Source organism: Cynara cardunculus, assembly GCF_001531365.2.
Source record: "Cynara cardunculus var. scolymus isolate 2C chromosome LG 15, CcrdV1, whole genome shotgun sequence".
Classification (NCBI taxonomy): domain Eukaryota; kingdom Viridiplantae; phylum Streptophyta; class Magnoliopsida; order Asterales; family Asteraceae; genus Cynara; species Cynara cardunculus.
Window position 1 is genome coordinate 20956651 of NC_037542.1, and position 23659 is coordinate 20980309.

Sequence of the window (23659 nt, forward strand, 5' to 3'; positions counted from 1 at the left end):
AGATTATTTGTGATATATAAGGAAAATTATGATTTTTTTTAATCAAAAGTATATATAAGAAAAACATTATTACAATTATAAAAATAAATAAATCTAAAAGATATAATGAGATTTTAAGATACAACCCATGTAAGCAAATATAACATGTGTCATTTGTACAACCCGTATAACCTAATCTGAACCGTCCATCTACTCTAATGAATATCTTGCTTAATAAAAAATTTGATTATTTTATAATATAAAGTGTTGGTCATAATTAATAAACCATGATTATCTTTCATAAATATTAAAATCATAATAAAAAAACTCCTATTATTTTCATAATTATTTCAGTTGATTGAGTTATATGATTGTATAATAAACCACCTCTAGTAATTATTCTAACTTCTAAAATTATTTTTCATTTTTTTGTTTATGGTATTTTTTTAATTAATAGATCACGTGGTCCATATTTTTTCGCAAGACTCTCACAAATCGAAACATGTTAATGATTTTTTTTTCTACTGAAACATGTTAATGAAACAACAACCTTGAAACAGATTCATTACTGAAATCTCCCATGAATATTGATTGATTTTATACGTAGTTCTTCGATTTTTTTTGGTAACTGAATTTTACAACATATTGATTGAAATTTTGAAATCTCCCATTAATATCGGGATTTTATTTAACCTGCAGTGAATAAGCCTTGAGATTTTCCGAACCACATAACTCTTTAGTGCCATTTTCATTAAATAAAAGTATTAATTGTTTTTAGACTGATTTAATCATAACCCTTGATCAATGCAATCAACTGTTGAAGATGGTTCATACAAATAACTTGGTTTGTAAATGGTTCCTTCCCTATATATAGTGAGAGTCAAGTCGATACGAGAACAGTAACCAAATAAGAAAATGAATGTGAACTACACAATTCATTAAACAATACCCGAAATAAATAATTTCAAAAATAAATAAATAATGGCATAATGTACTGTATTTATAAAAAGGTCATTTAAGGTATTTATTTATGATTTTAATTTTACCATATTTGTGATTTTAATGTAATTTAATTTTTTATTTGAAAACTTTATTTCTATTTAATGCATTTAAAATAAACTTCTTTAATTTTTCATTCAAGGCATTATTAAAAAAATTTAATGATTTCATCAAAATCACATATGATTCATAATTAATTGATTTTTTTCAAAAACAATTCTAATCATACGTGATTTAAAAGATGAAAAAAAAAGATTCAAATTAAACATTGAAAAAACATAATCATATGTGATGTATAATATTACACAATAATATGTATAAGATCACATGTACTTTAAAAAATAATTCATAATTTATAAATATTATACGTAATGTTGTAAATAACTTACATTTATTTTTCACTTAGATTTCCTATGATCAACATCACATATGATATTTTAAACAAAAAATAGTGATTTTTAAGAAGAAAAAAATGTCGAAATAATTATGGATATCATATGTGATTTTTGATAATTTAAAAAAAAAAATAATTAAATAAAATATTTCAACAAAAAATTAATATTTTAATATTTTAAATGAAGAATAAAAAGACTTATTCTATTCCCACCTCATTCTAGACTTTTTCCCTTACTTTTTATATATACAAAATCTAATTATGCTCATTTTAAATGTCATAAAAAATAAAAAAAATTAATCATGCTTAAATCATACAAATTATAAACAAGATCATAAACAAATATCTTAATTAAATGCATTAAATAACTTTTATAGAAATAAATAAATTTCATATATAATCCATATGCTACAAATGACACATATGCCCTTTTTCGACGATGTTTAAGAAAGTTTTATTTAAACATAATTCAAATAAATGATTGGTCCATGATTATTTAATTTATTTTCTTATTCAGTTATTATTCTCGTATGAACACTTCTATCTCTCTCTCTCTCTCTCTCTATATATATATATATATTTATATTTATATAATGAAGATTTAAAAAAAGACAAACTCCACTTTTTGGCCTCTTTGGTTACTAGGAAAATCTAATAATCTTCAGTTTAAAAATCGTAAATATTATTTAAATTTAACTACGAAACGGTTCATTTGTCCTAGCTAATTAGACGAATACCCTGTTAATTGAGAAAGAAATTGGTCATTTTACATGTTTTTATATATAAAAAATAGTAAGCGTATGACATTTTAAAACTATGTACAAGTAGAAATGTACAGAAAAGCACAATCCCAAAGCCGAGCTTAGGCATTGACTTGAAAAAGCCCAAGCCTGGTGAACTTGAAGCCCAATCTAGGCTAGGTTTCGAAGCCTGATCAGTGCGAAATGTTGAGAGTAGACCTAGTCTGAAAGAATCCGGTTTGACCCTGAAAAAACCCCATTGGACCCTTTTCAACCCCATTGCTCGCTGTGAGTTTAAATTAAAAATTTCTAAGTAATATTAATTGCCATTAATTAATATTTATTAATATTACTAATAATCATTTTCTATCTAGTAATACTTAAACCATGGTTTTTGGTTAAAAAAGAAACGAGGTTTTTAAAGAAATTTATTAAATTTGTTATATATGGTAATTGGATAAGATATTTAAAGAAAATAATGAAAATGACAAATATACCCTTGGTTTGTTTGCAACAATCAGGTGAGTACCACCTCTATATAAATCATTTTATTACACATTCCATCTCACCATTTCTTCTTCCCCAACACCAAATCCCGCCGGTGAACCTCCCAAACAGCTCCCTCCGGTGAATCTCCCAAATATCCCCCTTCCATCCCCTCCATCTCCGAATTTGATCTCCACCTCCAGATTTGGAGGGAAGGTAGATTTGGGGTTATGGTGGGTGTTCTCCGGAGGGGTGGTGATGGTGGTGTTAGCCGGAGGGGGAGGGGAGCGGTGGTGGTGTTTCCCTGTTTCCCTTGCGTTTTTCGATGCGATGTTCATCGATCAAATCTTTTAAATACGGTTTTCAGATACGATGCATTAGATCTCTCAATTACTCCTTGTTCGGGGTTACGTTCGTTAGCAAAGATGTCACCCAATCAAGTATTATGGCGATTTAGATGGAAACAGGTACATCACAATGCTTTCGAAGTTTGTATGATTCTTGTTGATGATGCTGTTCCATAACAAACGTAGTTGTAGATTTTCGTTTCCATCTTATTTCCGTTCACTGTCGATTCTATTATCATATGTTGGTTTCTTAATAATGTTTATATGGATTTGCTATGCATATTTAGTGATATTGTACATGAACTTGATGATATAGTTGATGTATTAGGTATTGGTGCAGAAAAGCCTATCTATTTATAATTTTTTTTAAATTAGTTACACTAATACTGGTTTAAAGGCCCTATATAACGACCAAGATGTATTTAGGTGTCCCACTATGTTATGGTCAAAAGGGAGATTATAATTTTTGGGCATGGTAAAACTAAGACAGACTGTTAGTTTTACTCTCCTTATGTCTTGACCCACAATAGAAGGGCCTTTGTGGCAATGCGTTTGAAACCTGGCCCCCATACGACCATAACCTTGCGTAGTTGCTGAACCATAACTGCCTTGCCTAAAATCCTAGAAAAACAAGGGGAGTTGTGGGTTTTCAATCAGCGTACCACTATCTGTGCCTAAAATCATAGGAAAACCAAGGATACCGCATCTGCTGTTGTTGTTGCGTATTGAACCCTAGTGGCCATAACACCAAAAGTCCAAACCTTGCCTGGACCCTACTGGTGTGCCCCATTCCTTGGGATTTTTATTTTTCATTAACTGCGATTTGTTACCATACTTGTTAAGGAATCTAGTAAAAATAAGGTTTTAACCAATGAATTGCCTGAGAGGTTAATGTTTTGAACCATTGACTTGATTGTTGAGTGACTGAGATGGTAATAGTGAATCTTAGCTGATGGGTGGCGGCTTAATCCCATAGAAACCAGAATGCTGATCCTTCATTCATTTAAATCATGCTTTAGTAACCATAGACCAAGCACAAAAACAAGCCTTTGGCATGCACATGTTCACGAGCTAAAAAATTGAAGTTCTACAAATTGGCACCCAAAGCTTTGGTGAGATCCTCACTCCCTGATAGCATAATGATGTAGGAATCTTCTAAAACTAATAAGATTCCTTTTCCATCACTAAAATGCCCAGTTTAGGTATCATGAATTTAGCCCTTGAATTGACTTCTATATTCCTTGGTTGCTACAGTTTTCTCTAATGTAATCTCTAGCTTATATAATATAGGCCAGTTTAACAAAATATAACTTGGGCTAGTTTAAATAAACATGCTCATAAATACAAGAGGATCTAACTCTTTGTTTTTGGCTCACTGCTAGTCCCCAACTACTATGCAAGCCTATACATAAAGAGCTGATGAAGAGATCACCATCAACACCATACTAATACTTCAAATCCTTTCAATAATGTATTAAAGCTTATACTACAAGCAGCATTTAGACCCGACTCTTGTATATGTTCGTCCTAAACAAATGAAAAGGGCCACAAATGTTCGAAGTGAGAGTGTGAATCTGAACATTTGAGTTTCCATGATCATTTGAGTTTATTCAAGGAGTTTCCATCCTAATTTTTAGAATCTTAGTAAATAGTAACAAACTCCTCCAACTAGCCATGGTTTCGACTGCTACCTTCACCTTTATGCTAATCAAAGCAAGAGTCAAGAAATGCATCAAGTTTAAGGAGCTTGTCCGGTCCAATAGACTCTCATAATTCACCCTGTTAGAGAAAACATAAATTGTCAAAAATTAAAAAATAACTATTCACACAAAAGATTGCAACATTCTTTTCTTGAAAGTTTTCGTGTTACAGTTAACTATTTGCTTGTTCATCATCATTACAATAAAGCGATTATGTTAATTTTTGGTCCACAAGATTACTCTATTTTATCTTTGTTACAAATATCTTGGATATTTAAGAGTATCAAACTATTTCATTAAACTGTATGTGAAGTCAAACTTTGCAGTTAATTACATAAAATAAATAAATTACTATCGTTCTTACGTTGTTCCCATTTTATTTCAGAAATGGAGATATAATAGGCACAAATGGTGATATGGACTGGTATAAACCTTCATTAAAATGTTTGCATAGGCAATCTTATCCCATTCATCATACAGCCTCTGCAGTGAATCTCTAAGCAAGTGATGCTCAATCTTAGAGCCTGTAATCTGGCATGTAGCTCTGCACACTCAGCCGGGTGATAAAGGTAAGTTCACAAGTGAAGAACCAAAATACAACTTAATATGTGCTACGTGCTTATGCAATCTTGATTTACTCACACTCTTCTTGAATACAAATATGACAGGGGTTATAGTTTTCTGATCATTAAGCATTTTGATTTATATTACTCTATATATTTTAAAAGTAGTTGTCAGTCTTTCTTACACTGAGGGAATTATCCTAGTCAAACTTCTAAATTTTAAAAAGTTTACCAATTTGACACTTGAACTCTTTATCCCTAAGAATCTAGGATGGAGTTGGTAGTACTTAAGATATTGGTAAGGGAATGGAAAAAACCTTGGTGAATCTTCTCATCATTTATATAGGGGAAGGTTTGAGAAGAATATTCCTCTTTTACCTCAAAATCACTGTTTCTGGTACACATAGTTATTCTCGTAGTCCAACCAAGTATGGAAATGTCTTCAAGAACTACGAGTGCTTGTAACTGATTTATGATAATTTTCATGTAATGTCCTTTAAGTTGAGAACCCAACATTATCAATTATGTCATGCAAATTTAGCTTTTGTTTCAAGGCCTTATCATGTTAAGGACAAGGCCATATATTGTTAAGATTTGCTTGAATGGGTTGAGAGATATATCTTTCTAAATTTGGGGTATATCGTTGATCTCTTGTTCTATCATCACTGAAACAACCTAGTTCATGAGAAACATCATCCTTACATGATAAAGACATATCAAGTGGTTTAAACAAATAACTTGACATCAAAGTTTTTAGAATAGACATATACCATTTGTCGCTTGAGAACTTTTGAGTAAATAAAAATAAAATGTGCATGCTTGTTAGGGATGATATATACATACACACACATACATATATATATGACAGATTTGAATTGTAGTTCATTTTTACCGATCTAATGCTTTGAATCGGAGTATTGGAACCGGCTGCTATTTTGAACAGGAAGTCATTTATAAGGGAATGACATGAATGATGTATTTGTCATCCCTATTGTACGATCAAAGATAATTATCTTGTTTGTGGCTATATTAAATGATATGAATGAGTCTCCAAAAATTTAGTAGAGGCAATGAGGATGACGGACATGTATGTTCTTCCACGTCATATATTACATTCAATATGCTTATCTTGTCTAGTTTTGAATGGAATTAATCATAGTAGTTGAGTTTTGGTTTTTATTCCCGTTGATAACATTTATTAACTTAAGAAATAAATGGTAAATGTTTCTGAATTGTGTACCAACTAGAGATGCATAAGGACCCGGACATCCAAGCCCGTTTTTGTGAGCATAAAACGATCCCGGGCTTTTGGGGGCTGGGCCTTGGGCTTTTTGTGCATCTCTAGTACCAACATATCAAATTAGTACCTTCAGTAAATTTCAGGATGTAATAATGGAACCTGTAATTCCGCACACCTCTTGCCTTTTTGTCTCCTCCTGTTAGAGTATATGTTATAAACTGTAATTTCATTTCTTTACACCCAATACAAAGAACAATAATTTGGGACCAATCTTCTGACATCAGTGGCTGAGAATCCTGTAATTAATTTGACTCTTGCCAATATTAGTTTGGAGATAGTTCTGTGAATCCCTCTGCTGAAATTGTATCTGTGACAATGCAGCCAAATCCCTTTGCTGCCTCATAAAACAGTAGTGCCACCACCCACATGAGAATGGATGGAACGATGACAGATAATTCATTTCAGGTATGAATGAACTTGGTTCTTTTTGCTAGTTTCTAATGGTACCTTCATGGCAAAATACATTTATTGGTTCCATTTAGTTCACCATTTCCCCCTGTTCAACGTTATTTTGTGGGTCCCTCTTTTCTTCTCGCATCAAGTGAATGGGATTCGATATCATAGCCTCTTTCTTCTGAAACTACGCTGGGACCTAGAAATTGAACATGTTAAATGAGCAAAAATGAATTGGGTTTAATTTCACTGTTGTGACAGCTTGGTGTAGGATATTTCAAGTTGAGATTAAGCGATTTAAAACTATTTTTTTCTTTAATCAGGTGACCACTGTTTGAATTGTTTTATATAGTGAGAACGACTCAACAAGTTGATGTAACATATAATGCGGTTGTTCAGCTGTCTTGTTTTAAAATGTTAGTGACATAAAAGCTATGCACAAATTAGATTGCACAAGAAACATCAAACATAGAGAAAAAGAAAGTTGACTTAGAAAAGAATAAAAAAAATACTCCCAAGTATTGTTATGTTTGTCTATTTTGTTAACATATATCAATATACAATTTTATGCCATGGCTTATGCATGTTAATATATGCTTTACTTTGATTTTGTACAAGCTAACAAGTATCAGGCACAATCACGTAACAAATTTTAATTTGGTTAAATTTTTTACATAAAGGATAATGCAAATGACAATGAATAGAAGATCTATTGCTCAAATACTAAGGTTCTGAGTACAAGAAAATGTTATGTAGTTGCTCCACTATATTATCTTGCAGCCATCATCATCATTTACTTTTGCGACGGTCAACACCATCTTCTCCATATCCACGACATGATTTCTCCTTGGACCTGTCTGACTACATCAACATACCTTGTATATCCCACTCGAAAGTAGGGTCTGGGAGGGTAGGATGTATGCAGATATTTCCTCTACCCTAAGGGGTAGAAAAAAGCTGTTTCCGTGAAGACCCTAGGCTTGCGAAAAACTCTTGTGGAGACAAGAATGGTCAAAAAGGTTTTGACCGAATCCACAAAATAGTGTAGGCCCCTGAAAATTAAGAAGAACATATAGTAAATATTAATTACCCCCTCACTCACCACCATGTCGGAACTGTGAAAATTTCAGTGACAAAAATACATAGTTTTCAGTCTCACTTTTTCATACCCTTGTTTTTCCGCTTTTCCCATATAGAGTCTGGGTCTTTGTAACTATGCACCAACCCTTGTGAGCTAAGCTTTTAGCTACTTAGGGGCCTTCTACGAAATGCTTACTGGGTAAGGGCTTACTTGTAAGAGTCACCACTCTCACTTACCTTATCGGGTAAAATTATCGGCCATCAAAAAGAAGTTCTGAATAATCAGGAATGCTGTCTCCTTTTTTATTTTTACCAGAAAAATAGGGGGGTTGTGGGTTTTTTCTACCAATAAATAGCATAGTAGGCAATGATCCAAACTGGGAGGCAACACCCTCGCTTACCGGGTAAAATTGTTGGTCCTTGGCATGCATCATACATGGTAAGATTCTCGGTCCTTGCCATGCCTTATACTGGGTAAGATTCTTGGTCCTTGCCATGCTTACCGGTAAGGTAAGTGAGCTAGTAAAAGCTTATCCGGTTAGCATTTGGTAACGTCCCCTTAGTGACTGTACAATAGATTTCGGTTAAACTACTTCTGTTACTTGTACTTAATTAACACTCATACATTAGGTTTTTTCAAATGCTTGTACAGGCTGCATTGTCATTTTTACATAACTTCTTTTTGGTTGCGTTAGTTGATTGCATTCAATACACTTATTCTTGTGCATTAAAAATAGTAATAGGACTAGTTTTATTAATGATTGTTTATGCAATTCTTGTTTAGGATGTGCAAGAAAGGTACAATTTGTGACTATGATGTTCATATCAACATAAAAATATTTAAAAGATTACACAGGTGCTATATTAACGTTAATTCTAAAAACAGCCACCTGGGTGCCACCGGGCTTTTCCATTCACATCTTAACAGTTCATGATTAGTATTTCTTAATTAAGTAAACACAAAATACTCAATCTTGTAAGTTCAGTTCACTAAATCGGTTTTACCCTCCAAAAATGCATATCATGCTGCTTCGTTTTGGAATAGGTTATTCTGCTATTTGAACATTTGTATCACTTAGCCGGGTGAATATACAAGGGATATGGTGCGGGTGACAAACGTTTTACCCTTCGGGATTATGTTTTGTGGGTCTTCTAGAAAATATTTGAACATTAATGAAAATGATTATATGGGTTGTGTTGATATTTTTCCATTGTTTTAGAATATCATATTGAGATTAACCAAAAAAGCAAGAAAAAATATCATCCTTGCTTGTATGGTTAAAGAGTTCATATATTAACCTTTGCAGGGTGGTAATCATTTGGCCATTCGTTTATGTCTTAAATTTTTGTCATATTCTAGGATTCATTTTATCTTTATGAAGTAGTTGCAGCTTCAGTTCTTAAATTTTTGTAGACATATCTCACTGAAAAAAATCAACTAATGCAATTGTCACTACAGACTGCGCGAATACTGAGGAGAGAAATGAGGAGGCAATCTAATAGAGTCAACTAGAAGGTCAAGATTGTGGCAGCAGGTAAACACATACTTGGTTCAATATAACCTCATAGTATCCATAGATGAAGAACAAATAAAAGTTGGATTTTGGTACTTTACTTACGTACTTACCTTTATCACCAGGCTGGGTGTGCTGAGTGTGCAGAGGTAGACGCTAGATTAGAGGCTCTAAGATTTGAGAATCATTTGCTTAGAGAATCTCTATGAAGAATGCGATAAGACTGCTTAAGCAAACATTTTGATGAAGGTTTGTGTGTATAATATCTCCATATCTGAAACTATATGAGAATCAATGGTTCTTTATTTTTTTTACGTAGTTAATTGTTTGACTACTCTTATCCAAGATACACTTTAACAAAAGATAAAATAGAGTAATCTTGTGGACCAAAAGCTAATATAATAAATTTATTTGTAACAGTTTGATGTTAAACGAACAAATAGTTGGTTTAACATGAAAACTTCCCGAATTGCAATCTTTTGAGCAAATACCCGTAGCTATTTTTAACCTTTGACAGTTTATGTTCTATTCAACAGGGTGAATTATGCAAGTTTGCTAGACTGGATAAGCTCCCTGAACTTGATGTATTTCTTTGATCTTGCTTCTGAAGGCTGAAGGTAACAGGCATGATAGTTGGAGGAGTTTCATAAACCGAAATGATTGTGTAAACTCAATGTACACCTTCGTTTGAACCTTTTTTTTTGTTTATCACAACTAGACATAAAAGTTGGGTCTGAATGTAGTAGAAGTTTAGATTATTGCAAGAATATGAAAGGTTTGTTGGTGGTCTTTTTGATCAGCTGTTTGTGGATGTTGTAGCTTGTTGAATTGGCCTGGCCTATATGTTTGAAAAAGCTGCGTGTTCAACTCCTGGCGTTTAGCAAATTTCTCGTTTTTCAGCTCTTAATTAAAGCAAGTTTTTTTTGTGGGGTGAAAGCGGTATAACCGAGGGGGATGTTTGGCAATTGCTGAATAATTTGGTGCAAAATGATTAAGTGGTCAGAATGATTAAGAGACTCTCATGATATAGTGTAAAATAAAATATAATTGTTTGTCAAATAAGATTTACCTATTAACGATTCAGATATTGTCTCTTAATGGAACTATCAAGAGGTAAACAAACAACCCTAAACACAAAGTAAATATTAATGGTCAAATACTATTAATTGTCGATTTATGAATCTTTTTATATAATTTTTGAACCAAAAGGCATATAAAATGTTAAAAATCCGTTTGTATTTCAAAACAAAATGTATAAAGCAATAATGATAGTAATTATTATTTTATTTATAATAATATTAAAAAATAAATATTAGTGAGATCATTTTTAAATATAATGACAAAATATGAGGGTATGAAATTAAGCGTAAAACTTCATTTTTGGTCCATGTAGTTACATCAAAAACTTGAAAATCCTAAAAACACACGAACATATTCAACACAGATCAACCGAAAACACACAGATAGGTGATGAAATCCATAACCCGTTTGATCGCTAAACTCGAAAGTTTCGGAGTTCGGGGAGGGAAGGCAGATTTGGGATTATGGTGGGTTTTAACAATCTCACAGGACCGGTGATGGAGGTGTTCGCCGGAGGGGGGGAACGGGGTGGTGATGGTGATGTCCGTCTGTTGTTGCATATCAATATACACGATGCTTTGGAGGTTTGTGGTAAGTTTTCTCCAGCAGTTGGTATGATTCTTGTTGATGATGATGTTTTATGAAAAGCGTATTTGTAGATTTTTGTTTCTATCTTATTTTCGTTCAATGTCGATTCGATAATCATATGTTAGGTTTTGATTTCCCTGAATACATGCCAACACATTTTCAGTCATGGACCCACCCTTATTATATATGAAAATCTTCAATGGGTCCTTAGTATGGTTTATAAAGGAGATTCAACTTCAGGTGGATTTGCTAGGCATAGGTGAACCCTAACCATGACCAATGATGAAAAGCTGTTGTGGCCATACATTTGAGACCTAGCCCTGATAGCACCATGACCTTGCGTAGTTGCTGAACCCTAGCTGCCTTGCCTAAAATCTAGGAAAAACAAGTGCCATGATTTCATATCCACTGTTGCCGTTGTGGATTTTCAATAGGCTTACCACTATCCCCTGCCTAAAATCTTAGCCTTAGGAAAAACAAGGGTCAATGATACCACACCTACCGTCTTTGTTGCGAACCATAACACCAAAACCTTGCCTGAACCCTACCGGTGGTACCTTCAGATTTTGATTTTCTTTAATTGTGATTTGTTACCATACTTGATAAGAAATTTAGTGAAATAAAGGTTTTAACCTAGGAATTGCGTGAAAGGTTCATGTTTGAACCCTTGACTTGCTTGTTAAGTGAGTGAGATGGTAATGGTGAATCTTAGCTGAAGGATGACTGGTTTTTCCTATAGCAACCAGAAATCTGATCCCTCATTCATTTAAATCACGTTTTAGTAATCATAGATCATGCATACAATCCTTTGATATGCATATGCTCACAACCTTCAAAATTGAAGTGTCACACCCTTAGTTCCTAGTAGAGTGTATTTTGAATACAAATATGACAGGGGCTATAGTTTTCTTATCGGTAAATATTTTTTATTTCTATTACTCTATATATTTAAATGTTAGTTATTGATTTTTCTTACACTAAGGAAATTATCTTATTGAAACTTCTAAAGTTACAAAAGTTAACCCATTTGCAACTTGAACTCTTTATTCCAATTTCCAAGGATGGAGGTGGTAGTACTTAAGACATTGGTTGGGGAATGGAAATTTGGAAAGTTTTCATGTTAAACTTAATTGTTTGCTTGTTCGTCATCATTATAAATAAACCGATCATATTAATTTGTGCTTCACAAGATTACTCTATTTTATCATGTTACAAGGTATCTTGGATATTTAAAGCATATATGATGTCAAACTTCTCAATTAAGTACATAATAATATAAAGGATCATTGCCATTGATTCTCATATAGTTTCCAATTTTTTTTTTCTTCCAGATATGGAGTTATTATAGGCACAAATTGTGACAAGGGCTGGCATAAACCTTCATTGTAATATTTTCATACTTGTCGCATGCCACATAAATCCTCTGCAGCTCATCTAAGGAAGTGATTTTCATTTCTCAGTGCCGCTACTCTAGCTGGTAGCTCATCACACTCAGCCTGGTGATAAAGGTAAGTGCATAAGTGAAGTATAATTATATACCAACATCAAAATTGCATCAAAAAGCTTGTTTATTCTTTCTCTAGGGTAGTTAAGTTGGCAGTCGGACACTATGAGGTTACATTGAACAAAGTATGTGTTACCTGCGTGCACAATCTTGATCTTCTAGCTCACTCTGTATTAGATTGCTTCCTCATCTCTTTCTTCAATATCTGCGCAGTCTATGATAACTTCATTAGTTGGTTTTTGTTTCCAATGATATATGTCTAAAATTTTTGCAAGAACTGAAGCTGCAACTACTTCAAACAGATAAAATGAGTCGTGAAAAGGAGACAGCTAACTGTTAATGATGACCGAAGGCAAAAACTAATTTCTGATGCTTTAGAGTTGAATAATTTTTTAGCATAGTCCGGAATTTCAACTTCAGCATCGTGATGCCATGTCTGAGGGAATTGTTTTTAGCAAAACCAGATTCGAGGAGCATCTATGAACGATAACATGTCAAAGCTCTGATTCAAGCACAAGGTGTTGATCAGAGACTTCCCTTATAAACAGAAAAGGTTGCATTTTCTACAATAAGGGCACTACCAGTCCCCAGCTGTATGAATCAGGGAGGGTGTCATTCAAAAACTTTGAGAGCATGGTTTTGAAAGGTTTAGATTTGATGCCATCAAATGGGTGATTTTATAAAGGCATATATTACTCATATGCATCGGCAGGCCTGGCCTGACATAAGAAAAACCTACAATTGACCTACGAACATTATACCTGTTGGAAATAGAACCATCTTCCAATGTTGGAATTGTGTACTTATTGCTTTTGCATATTTGGAACATGCAAGTATGTTTGATCTTGGATCAAACAGATTACAGCTTGAGCGTCTATCATGTTCTACCACATTGGTTTAGTTTCCTTATCTGCAAACAATATTGTCTTTTTGTAGTCTCTTTATGGTTAACTACATATATTACTTCTCTTTCCTTTTTCATGAGAATCCAGTGATTTACCATATGGTAAAACATTATGATCTGAAGATTATATGCCATTTCCATCTCCTGCTTTGGTCATTGATTTTGATAATTGACATGATATATGCCCATAATTCAGCTTTATGACATTTGATTATGGGTATTGGTCGTTTTTTCTTGTGGGGTGCACATCCTTATTAAAGGCAACAATATGGCTACAATAATACATCCGTCACATCATGTACATAGCTTACTCATCCAGATGCGTGTGCTACAACAATGGAAACGACCTCAGTCCACTTAGGTTCCTTGGCTTTGCAAGATTCAGGATGTACACTTTGTATGCAGCCTTGCCTTTGCATTTTTCAAGGTTGTTTTCATGACTCAAACAAAAACCTTCCAGTCATGTAGTAGTCTTATTAGTTGCTCTAATACATGCCATACATCACTATATATTGACAAATAAGAAAGACGTCAATGAACTAGTTTACTACTCATAAGAAGTGTCCTCCTTTTACTCTAGAGATTTGTGCATACTACTTACCAAATTGAAATATGACTTAGATTTTTTGATTTCCTTTTGTCTTGAGGTGGTTTATTCCAATACTCTTCATACAAAGAAAATGATCTAGTCAATTTCGTAGTTAACAATCGCTCATATGATGCTCAAACCTCAGAGGTGGACTATCTCTTCAGGGGAGGAAGTAATTTTTTATCTGAGTAACTTTAAAAGAAAAATATAGTATTATTGTGGAAACAACATTCAGATTTTTGTAATCGTGGTCGTCAACGGTGTTTCTGAAGTAACCACTTGACAACAAATGCAAATATTTTGCATTTTGAAGCCTAAATCGACTCATTTTGTACTCTCAAAATGTTGACCATACCTTGAATTTTTATTTGAATCCAATTTTTGCCTATGGCCCAAATTAGAAGTAGAGGCCCAGTAGTGATTGCCAAGGGCTTTGATTGATCGGCCCAATATATACATGATTCAAGGGTTTTCATTTGTATTTTTTGTTTGTCCTTGTTCTTATGCGATTTCGAAGTTGCTTGACTTAGATTTAGGGTGGGGCAATCCGACATTTAAGGTACTCTTCGAGAATCCATCTTCCAATTTTCCTTTCTAATGTTGCTTCCCAATTTTGCACAAATGGTAAAATCTTGTTTCATTTATTTGTTGATTTATATCCTTACCTTAATTGTGCCCTTACTTTGTATTCTTAAGTACCGTTATCTTATCTGTTGTATCGACTTAATAGAAATTTACGTTGCTGATAGAACACTCAAACACTTTTATTAATTCAATTGAGATCTAAATGAAAGAGAATCTACTTTCGAGAGGTAGGCCGTCTCTCCCAAACCCCATAAAAACTAAACAGTATCCCCCATGAATTTTCACGAAAGGAACTTAATTTGCTTAATCTCTTTAATAAAGATTAACCCCTCAAATGGAAAATACAAAAATGCCTTTATTATTAAACTCTAGGTTTGTCTTGCGCCTATGGGCCTACACCTAAGCACGGGCTAACATTGTTTCCCCTTCAAACACACCTTGTCTTCTAGGTGGAAGTTTGGTTTCCGAAAGGTTCTAATGTTGCCTCATACTTGACAAACCTTTTGAATGAGTTAGCACCTCCCTGTCCCTAGGACAATATGGCAACCCATAGTGTCCATAAGGAACCACCTTAACCACCCCTCCTTCCATAATGATTTCCATTATCAATCGAGGTGGATGTGAGTGTTGGAATCGGTGTATGGTCTCTCGGCCTAACTATGATACATGAGACATAAGGTGAATAATATCAATAGGTGGTAGTTGTAGTAAATGCACAACCTTTCCAATTTTCTCAGTTATCTCTCAAGGCCCAATAACATAGTGATAACCGATAAACTCTCCTTCCTCTCACAACCCTATATGTCATTTCATTCCCCATCGAGCCAATAATAATTCCTACTTCCACAAGAACCCCTTTTGCCAATGCTTATTGCCACTGGTGGTGTTGCTCATGTATTATGGTTTTGGGTTTCATTGATCTTCTGCCAGTTCCTCCATGCAACTAGATGAGTGAACATTGTGGATCTCACCTCCTCGATCTTGATGCCCAGTTTCTGCATCAATTCCTTTTTTTGCCACCATTGGTTCAATAAACGTTTTTGTCCGGTTCCAATGATACCAATTTGGTAGAACCCGAGGTTTATTGACTTCAATTGATGATCAAAACTGCGTTTGGTACATGGGACAGGACAGAACAGGACGAGACAAAACTCACTGTCCCACGTTTGGTGCGACATGGAACAGGACAAGAACTCACTGTTTCACTTTTGGCGTGACATATGACTCGGACAAGAACTGGGACAAGGTGGGACAACATGAGACAAAAAAGGCTTTTCTTGTTCCACCAAAATAGGTGGAACAAAAAGGGACAAATGAGACAAAAACTAAAATATTACTAATCTACCCTCATTTGATATATAACCTCAATATGGTATTTGTTTAATGGTCACCACCGCTAGTCGCGGCCGCCGCTGCCACCGGTAGCCACCGTCGGCCAGCCCCACCTCTTCCACTACAACAACCTCCTCCACAACCACCACCATCCATCACCACCACCACTAGTACTGTCGGCCATCACCACCACCACTAGTACTGTCGGCCATCACCACCTCCATCATAACCACTACCACCACTAACTACCGCTATTACTGCCCACTAACACCACTACCCTCTCCACCATTGTCGACCGCCACCACCACCACTATCTACCATCTTCACGTCCTCCACAACCACCGTCGGCCACAACAGTTGCCCATCGCCAGCGACAACCGTTTTCCATCGCCACCGACAACCGTTGCCCATCGCCACCATTATTAGTACAGTTGGCCAGCACCACCTCCACCATAACGACCACCACCAGTACCTCCACTGCATCGACCACAAACAACTACCTCCTCCACCACTGTTGACCCCACCACCACCACTATCTACTATCTTCACATCCTCCGCAACCACCCTCGTCCACCAATCACCAATGCCTCTACCTCCACAACCATTATTGTTGCAACAATCTTCATCATGCCCTTCGCCAGTTGATAAGGAACTTCCTAACCGGATAAAACATAATTTCTTCTTTGTACGAATCAAGTTTTTTTTAATTGCCATCAATTATATCAAATTTTTCATTCAAATTTGTTATTGTCATATTAGTATGTATTTATGTATATGAAAATTGTGTTAAAATGTTTATAAATTACATTATTTAACTATTTACTTTATCTCTGTTAATTATAACTATTATATGATATAGAAATTTATCAAATAACTTTTGTGGAGAACTTGTCTAGTTCTGTCCTGTGTACTCCTAGTCGTACCAAACACCAGACATACACTTTTTCTGTCCTGTCCAAGTCTTTTCCAGTCCTATCTTACCCACTTGTCCCGTCCAGTTCTGTGCTGTTATGTCCTGTCGCCAATCATGTCTGCGTACCAAACGCTACCAAAGAGAACACGTGTCTACTTTCAAGAGGTAGTTGTTTTTTTAAACCTTCGAAAAGCTAAACCATACTCTCCGGTAGTTTTTGCATGAGAATCTTAATTTGCTTAATCTCCTTATTAATTAAGGATTAACCTCTCCCAAAGAGCGAAACAAAAAACCCCATATTATTAAACTCTGGATTTGTGCCTGGAATAAACCTAAATTAAATCCCAAAACTGGTATTCTCCCCTTAAATGACAGTATTTGGGAAGAAAGGTTGGTGCTTAAAGATGACATCCATGGAGAATAGAAGTTATTTGTGGTTGGGGATAACACCTGTATCCAATATTTGCGACTGAATATCCAAGGACAAGACATTTGTGAGATTGGTATTGAATTTGCTTTGGTGTTGGGTATGAATATGGATGAATGCAATGCAATCAAAGATTTGCAGAGATAGATCTGATGAGAAGGCCTTGACATTAGGAAAGGTCTGAATAAGTGATTGCTTACGTGTTTGAAACTGTTAGACTCTAATAGGCATACAATTCATGAGTTATGTAGCTGTAAGTATTGCTCTCCCACAAAATTGTTTAGGCACATAAGTTGAAAAAAATTGATCTAGAATACTCAATTAGATGTCTATTTTTTGTTTTTGTCACCCTATTTTATTGAGGGGCATCAAACAGGATTGTACATGAATGATTCCTTGATCAAAGGGATGGGGACCAAAAATTGGTTGAAATATTCTTTTTCATTTTCTGTTTTGAGGACTTCCTTGAGTTGGGTTTGAAGTAGGGGATGGATCTTTGGATACTGAAGATCAAAGGCATTAGAACTAAATGACAGTAGAAACATACTATTTCACAAGATTTACACTTATTCCACTTTTGTATCCTACACTGCCAAACAAACCTAATGGTGGACTGGTGGTTTGTGTTAGCATGAAGTTTAGTTAAAGATAGAAGCAATAGGTACACAGCTGACACAATTAAAGTTTTCAGGATCAATGTGATGAAAAATGATTGTGGTTATTGTAGACCGTCTCTCTTGTTTTTAATTTATGTAGTAGGATAAAGAACTAGATTATTGAATCCCCTTTGTCATCGTTTGTCGCTTGAGAACTTTTGAGTTGCTAAAAATACAATGTGCACAGTTGTTAGGAAAGGTATATCTATATTAGACAGATTCGAATTGTAGTTCATTTTTACCGAATTACCGTTCTAATGTTTCCAATCGGAATATTAGAACCCTCTGCTATTTTGAACTAGAAGTCATTTAGAAGTGAATGATGTATTTGCCATCTCTATTGTACGATCAAAGATACATGTGTAACTACTCCAAAGATATAGTTGAGGCAATGAGCATGACGGAGTTGTATGTGATTCCCCATCATATGTTACATTCCATATGCTTATCTTGTCTAGTCTTGAACAAAAGTATGATCATAATAGTTGACTTTTTATTATTCCAGTGGATAACATTTATTAACTTGTTAAGAAATAAATTTGTGAATGTCTGACATATGCACCAACATATCAAATTAGTACTTCCACGAAGTTTCAGGAGGTAAGAAGGAACCTTCAATTAGATGCTTGCAGGTGGTAATTCTGCACACCTTCTACATAGATGTCTCTTCCTGTTTGAGTATATGTTATAAATTGCAATTTCATTTATCTGTGGTCAACACAAAGGACAATAATTCGGGACCAAATTTTTGACTTCAGTGGCTGAGAATCCCGTAATTTTTTTTGCCTCTTACCAGTATTAATTTGGAGATAGTCTGTGTATCCCTCTGCTGAAGCTGGATCTGTGACAATGCAGCCAAATTCCTTTGCCGCCTCAAAAACAGTGGTGCGACCACCAATGGTGAGAAAGGAGGTAATGATGACTGATGATTCAGTTTAGGTATCAATGAACTTTGTTCTTTTTGCTAGTTTATAATAGTACCTTTGTGGAAAAATACATTTTTATTGGTTCCTCATTCATTACACCAATTTTCTCGGTTCAACCTTCTCCATTTGAGGGTCCCTCGTTTCTTCTCGATCAGGTAAATGGGGTTCAATATCACACCAGCACTTCTTCTGAAACCAGGTTAATGGGACCTACAAAATGTACATACTAAATGAGCATAATGATTTGGGTTAAATCTTCAGTTTGGTGTATGATGCTTTAATTTTTTAGATTAAGCGGCTGTAAATGTTTGTCTTCCATAATCAGGTGACCACCACTTAAATTGTTTGGTATAGTGACGAGTTGATGTAACATATTATGTGGTTGTTCAGCTGTCTTGATTTAAAAATTTAGTGACATAAAAGCTATGTACAAATTATATTGCACAAGGAGCATCAAAACATAGAGAAAAATAAAGTTGACATGAAAAGATAAAAGACAATGCTCCCCAAGAGTTTGTCTGTTTATCTGTTTTCTTAACATGTACTAATATATATATATTTTATGTTATGCATGTTAATACTCCCTCCGTCCCAAAATAAATGTCCACGAAAAAGGTATACAATTTTAGAAATGTGTAATTATTACACTTTTTAATCAACTATTTGACAATTTTACCCTTAATAATAGATGGAGTAATGAGTTTCTCCATCTCATAAGTAAGGGTAGAATTGTAAAGTAGCACTTTTGAAAGTGGACACTTATTTTGGAATGGAGGGAGTGTATGCTTTACTTTAGGTACAAGCTAATATTGATTGGCGAAGGGTCGTGTGAGAAAGAGAGTTAAGGTGAGAAGCGTAAGAAAGGATCTGGACCCTTAATCACCTTTAATCTCAAACCCACCTATGAATCGCGCTTGGTATGGGGATTGATCTGATGCATCTCATCTCCGTGCATCTCATCCTAATGTGCATCCAAGGGTGTAGATCCTTTCTTATGCTTCTCACCTTAACTCTCCTTCTCACTGGAACCCAACCCTTGATTTGGTTAAAATTTAACTTGAAGGATCATGTTGTTGAAAATAAATAGATCTAGTTTACAAGTATCAAGGCTTTGAGTACAAGTAAATGTAGTTGCTCCACTATATTATCTTGAAGAAATCATCGTCATTTTCTTTTTTGACAGCCAACACCATCTTCTTCATACCCACGACATGATTGCTTCTTCCCGTCCGACTACATCAACATACCTATATATCCCACTCGAAAGTAGGGTCTGGGAGGGTAAAGATGTATGCAAATTTTTCCTTTACCCAAGGGGTAGAGAGACTATTTATGTGAAGACCCTTGGCTTGCGAAAAAGTTTTGTAGAGGCAAGAACTGTTAAAAAGATTTTTGAAGGTTGTGGGGATTTAAAAAAACATGGGAAAGCAGAAGGCATAGGAGAAAAAGAACTAGAAAGAGATTGTGCAAGCAGGAAACCCAGACAGTAAATAGTAACCACAAATTCACAATAAGACCATATATAAGAAAAAAGTAATAAACGAAATCTCGTAGAAGGAGGTAGTAGGTCCAGATCCCTTACTGAATTTGTTGCCATGACCTTGTTATCATTGTTGTCGGTTCTCTACCGCTCCCTACAACTGTAGGTCCTATAAACATCGGCTATCCTAGTTATGCCTCCCACAACTACTCTCTATCAAAATCTGCTATCCTTGTCCTACCTCTGCCCACAACTACAGGTCCATATAAAAATCTGCTACCAAAGTCCTACCCTCCCCACAACTACATCAACGTCCGAACGGGAGAACACGTGATTACCCCCTCCCTTATCCTCCCCTACTGCATCTGGCGTTGACCTACATTTTTCAAACCCTGAAGATATCATATATGGAATTCAGAAGAACATAAATCAACTAATGAGAAAATAAGTCTCTAACCTTTATTAAATTTGAGTTAAGCGGAAGTGGCTTACACTTTCGACTTGTTTTGCAATCTAGAGAAGGGAGAAACAGGCGCTTGGCAGTGGAAAAATGGCTGGGGAAGCATGGGAAGGAGGGTGCAAATAGGGAGGATGATGTGTGTGGGGTAATTTGAACAACTTACATTTCCTGTACGTATATGCATTGATATGAACAACAGTCACTTGATTCTAGTAGACAATAGTTCTCAGTCTCTTTGTTGCAGAAATTGGAACTTCACTCACCGAAAATGTCAGAAGTGCGAAAAGTTCAGTTAAAAAAAACACATAGTTTTCAGCCTTTTCCTTCACCCCCTTGTTTTTCTACTTCTTCGATATAGAGTCTGGGTCCTCATAACTATGCACGAACCCTCGTAACTATTATTACTTGTACTAAAAATATTAAATCTCTGTCATATTCTAGGATTCATACTATCTGTTTAAAGTAGTTGCATCTTCGGTTCTTACAAAGCTTTTAGACATATATTGCTGATCAACATCAACCAACGCGATTATCATGTCTTCGCAGACATCGCGAGTACTGAAAAGAGAGATGAGGAAGCAATCTAATAGAGAGTCAGCTAGAAGATCAAGATTGCGCAAGCAGGTGACACATACTTTGTTTAATGTAACCTCATAGTGTCCAACTGCCAACTTAACTACCCTACAGAAAGAAAAAAGAAGCTTTTTGATAAAAGTTGGATTTTGGTACTTCACTTACGTACTACCTTTATCACCAGGCTGAGTGTGAAGAGCTACAGGCTAGAGTAGCTGGACTAAGAAATGAGAATCTCTTGCTTAGAGAGGAACTGCAGAGGCTATCTGTGGAATGTGACAAGGTTGCGAATGAAAACATGAAAATGAAGGTTTATGCCATTCCCCATCACCATTTGTGCCTATGATATCTTCATGTTTGAACACAATGCGGAAACTATATATAATGATAGTCCTTTATATTATTTATGTACTTGATTGCAAAGTTCGACTTCACATAGAGTGTAAGGAAATTGTTTGACTATTCTTAAATATGCTAGATATCTTGTAAAAAAGATAAAATAGACCAAAAATTAATATAATCAATTTATTTGTAATGATGATTAAGGAGCAAATACCTAAGTTTAACATGAAAACTTTACAGAAAAGAATGTTGCGATCTTTTGTGATGGCTGGCTTATTTTAAAGTTTAACAACTTATATTTTGTTCTACAGGATGAATTATGCAAGTCTCTTGGACCAGAGGAGCTCCTTGAGCTTGATGCATTTCTTGAATCACGCTTTGATGAAGGTAACAGTTGAAAACCTGGTAGTTGGTTACTAAGATTCTAAAATTAGGATGGAAACTCCTTGAATAAACCAAAATGATTGTGGAAACTCAAACATACACCTTCTTTTCGTGCCTTTTCTTTTGTTTATCGCAACTAGACCTATGCAAAAGTCAGGTCTGAAATCTGAATGATGGCTTTATTGGAAGAATTTTAAGGATTTGTTGGTGGCTTTGTTGGTGGTCTTTCTATCAGCTGTTTGTGTATAGGCTTGCAAAGTAGTTGGGGTGAGCCGAAAACAAAGAGTTAGAGCCTGTTTGTAGCAGCTTAATAAGCTTAATGAGACTCACAGCTTATTCGGTCAGCTATACATGACTGTTTGGTAGTGACAATGATATAGAAAATAGCTTATTTAGTAAGTTTCTAGGGGGTGCTTTATGTAGAGAGCCAAGTTTTTTCTGAACCTGCCCTTCTGCAATTAAAAAACACGCTCCTTCCATCTATGAAAAAACCCTCCCAAACATAAGCCTTCTCAATATATACAGACAGATTAATTCACACAGACAACTTTATCCATATAGGACTAAATGAAAACCAACCAAACAACCCCTTTAGATCCTCTTGTATTGTTCTTGATGTTGTAGCTTGTTCATTCAAGTTTAATTTTGTTGAATTGGCCTATATTATACACACAGATTAGATTAGAGAAACTTGTAGCAGCCGATGAATATGGGAGTCAAATCAAGGGCTAAATTCATGGGAGAAACAGGGCATTTTAGTGCTGGAAAAGGAGTTGATATCTGGTGGTTGATATCTTATTAGCTTTAGAACATATGATAGTATATGGGAGTTGGGATCTGACCAAAGCCTTAATCAAGTAATTAAACATAAGTTAACACCAAGTAGTATTAGCATACTGTAATTGATTTCAACACTAGTCTTGGCACATCCACATAAAACCAACTAGTGGCAAGGAAGAATTCCAAGATTGAAATACACATATAAGCTTATATAAACTTGTGTGGTGGCTAAGTGGCTAGATTAATTATCATTAAAAGAAACCCTTACGGGCGGGTTTTCTTTTAATGTCCACACGCAGCGTGCCGCCATAGATGTTGGCCGCTTGGTAGCAATCGACCACCATCTCTGTCCTTTTTGCTGGTACTTGTTGGACAAAGTAAGCCTGTTGTGGTGTATATTGACATTGGTACACCTGCTCTTGGGTTTTAGTAGTAATTGGTGGAGCCGATGATGGGTACTTGGGGTTACGCCCGTCTAGGAGATCAAACGGTTCTGATCCGATCATCGAAAGCTCCAATCTGGTTTTTGAGTAATATGGCATTTTAACTAAGAGAAAGGAAGTAGTATTTCTCTTTGTTGTGTTTGCTTATGGTTTTTAAACATATCACACATGCCTTTATATATAGAAAATTAGAAAAAT

The 23659-nt window shown here is 35.1% G+C and overlaps 1 protein-coding gene and 1 long non-coding RNA gene across 8 annotated transcripts; both read left to right on the forward strand.

Annotated features, from left to right (window-relative positions):
- Window positions 1-2700: 2700 nt before the first annotated feature.
- LOC112528688 lies at window positions 2701-10366 on the forward strand. The gene is made up of 6 exons (XR_003070830.1): window positions 2701-3065; window positions 5031-5214; window positions 6830-6913; window positions 9441-9516; window positions 9621-9744; window positions 10032-10366. It is a non-coding gene; the product is annotated as an uncharacterized LOC112528688 (long non-coding RNA).
- A 714-nt stretch (window positions 10367-11080) lies between these two features.
- On the forward strand, window positions 11081-22451 carry LOC112528319 (G-box-binding factor 1-like). Of its 7 annotated transcripts, XM_025139323.1 has the most exons (7): window positions 11082-11166; window positions 12495-12548; window positions 12624-12671; window positions 18929-18985; window positions 21486-21563; window positions 21697-21822; window positions 22166-22451. In XM_025139323.1, exons 4-7 carry the CDS (start codon window positions 18971-18973, stop codon window positions 22250-22252), a joined length of 306 nt encoding a protein of 101 aa, XP_024995091.1. In that variant the 5' UTR covers window positions 11082-11166; window positions 12495-12548; window positions 12624-12671; window positions 18929-18970; the 3' UTR covers window positions 22253-22451. The 7 variants fall into 7 exon arrangements, 5 of the variants coding, with proteins under 5 accessions (XP_024995088.1, XP_024995091.1, XP_024995090.1 ...); XM_025139320.1 differs by having other exon boundaries at window positions 11081-11166; window positions 12495-12671; window positions 18870-18985; XM_025139322.1 differs by lacking the exon at window positions 11082-11166 and having other exon boundaries at window positions 11207-12671.
- Window positions 22452-23659: the final 1208 nt, after the last annotated feature.

Bases quoted from the DNA above. Each gene is read 5' to 3' on its own strand.
- LOC112528319 (XM_025139320.1), top strand. From the start codon at position 18,923: ATGCAGCCAAATTCCTTTGCCGCCTCAAAAACAGTGGTGCGACCACCA. The intron at 18,986-21,485 runs GTAATGATGACT...ATGTCTTCGCAG, and splicing joins CACCAATGGTGAGAAAGGAG to ACATCGCGAGTACTGAAAAG. The intron at 21,823-22,165 runs GTTTATGCCATT...TTTGTTCTACAG, and splicing joins ATGAAAACATGAAAATGAAG to GATGAATTATGCAAGTCTCT.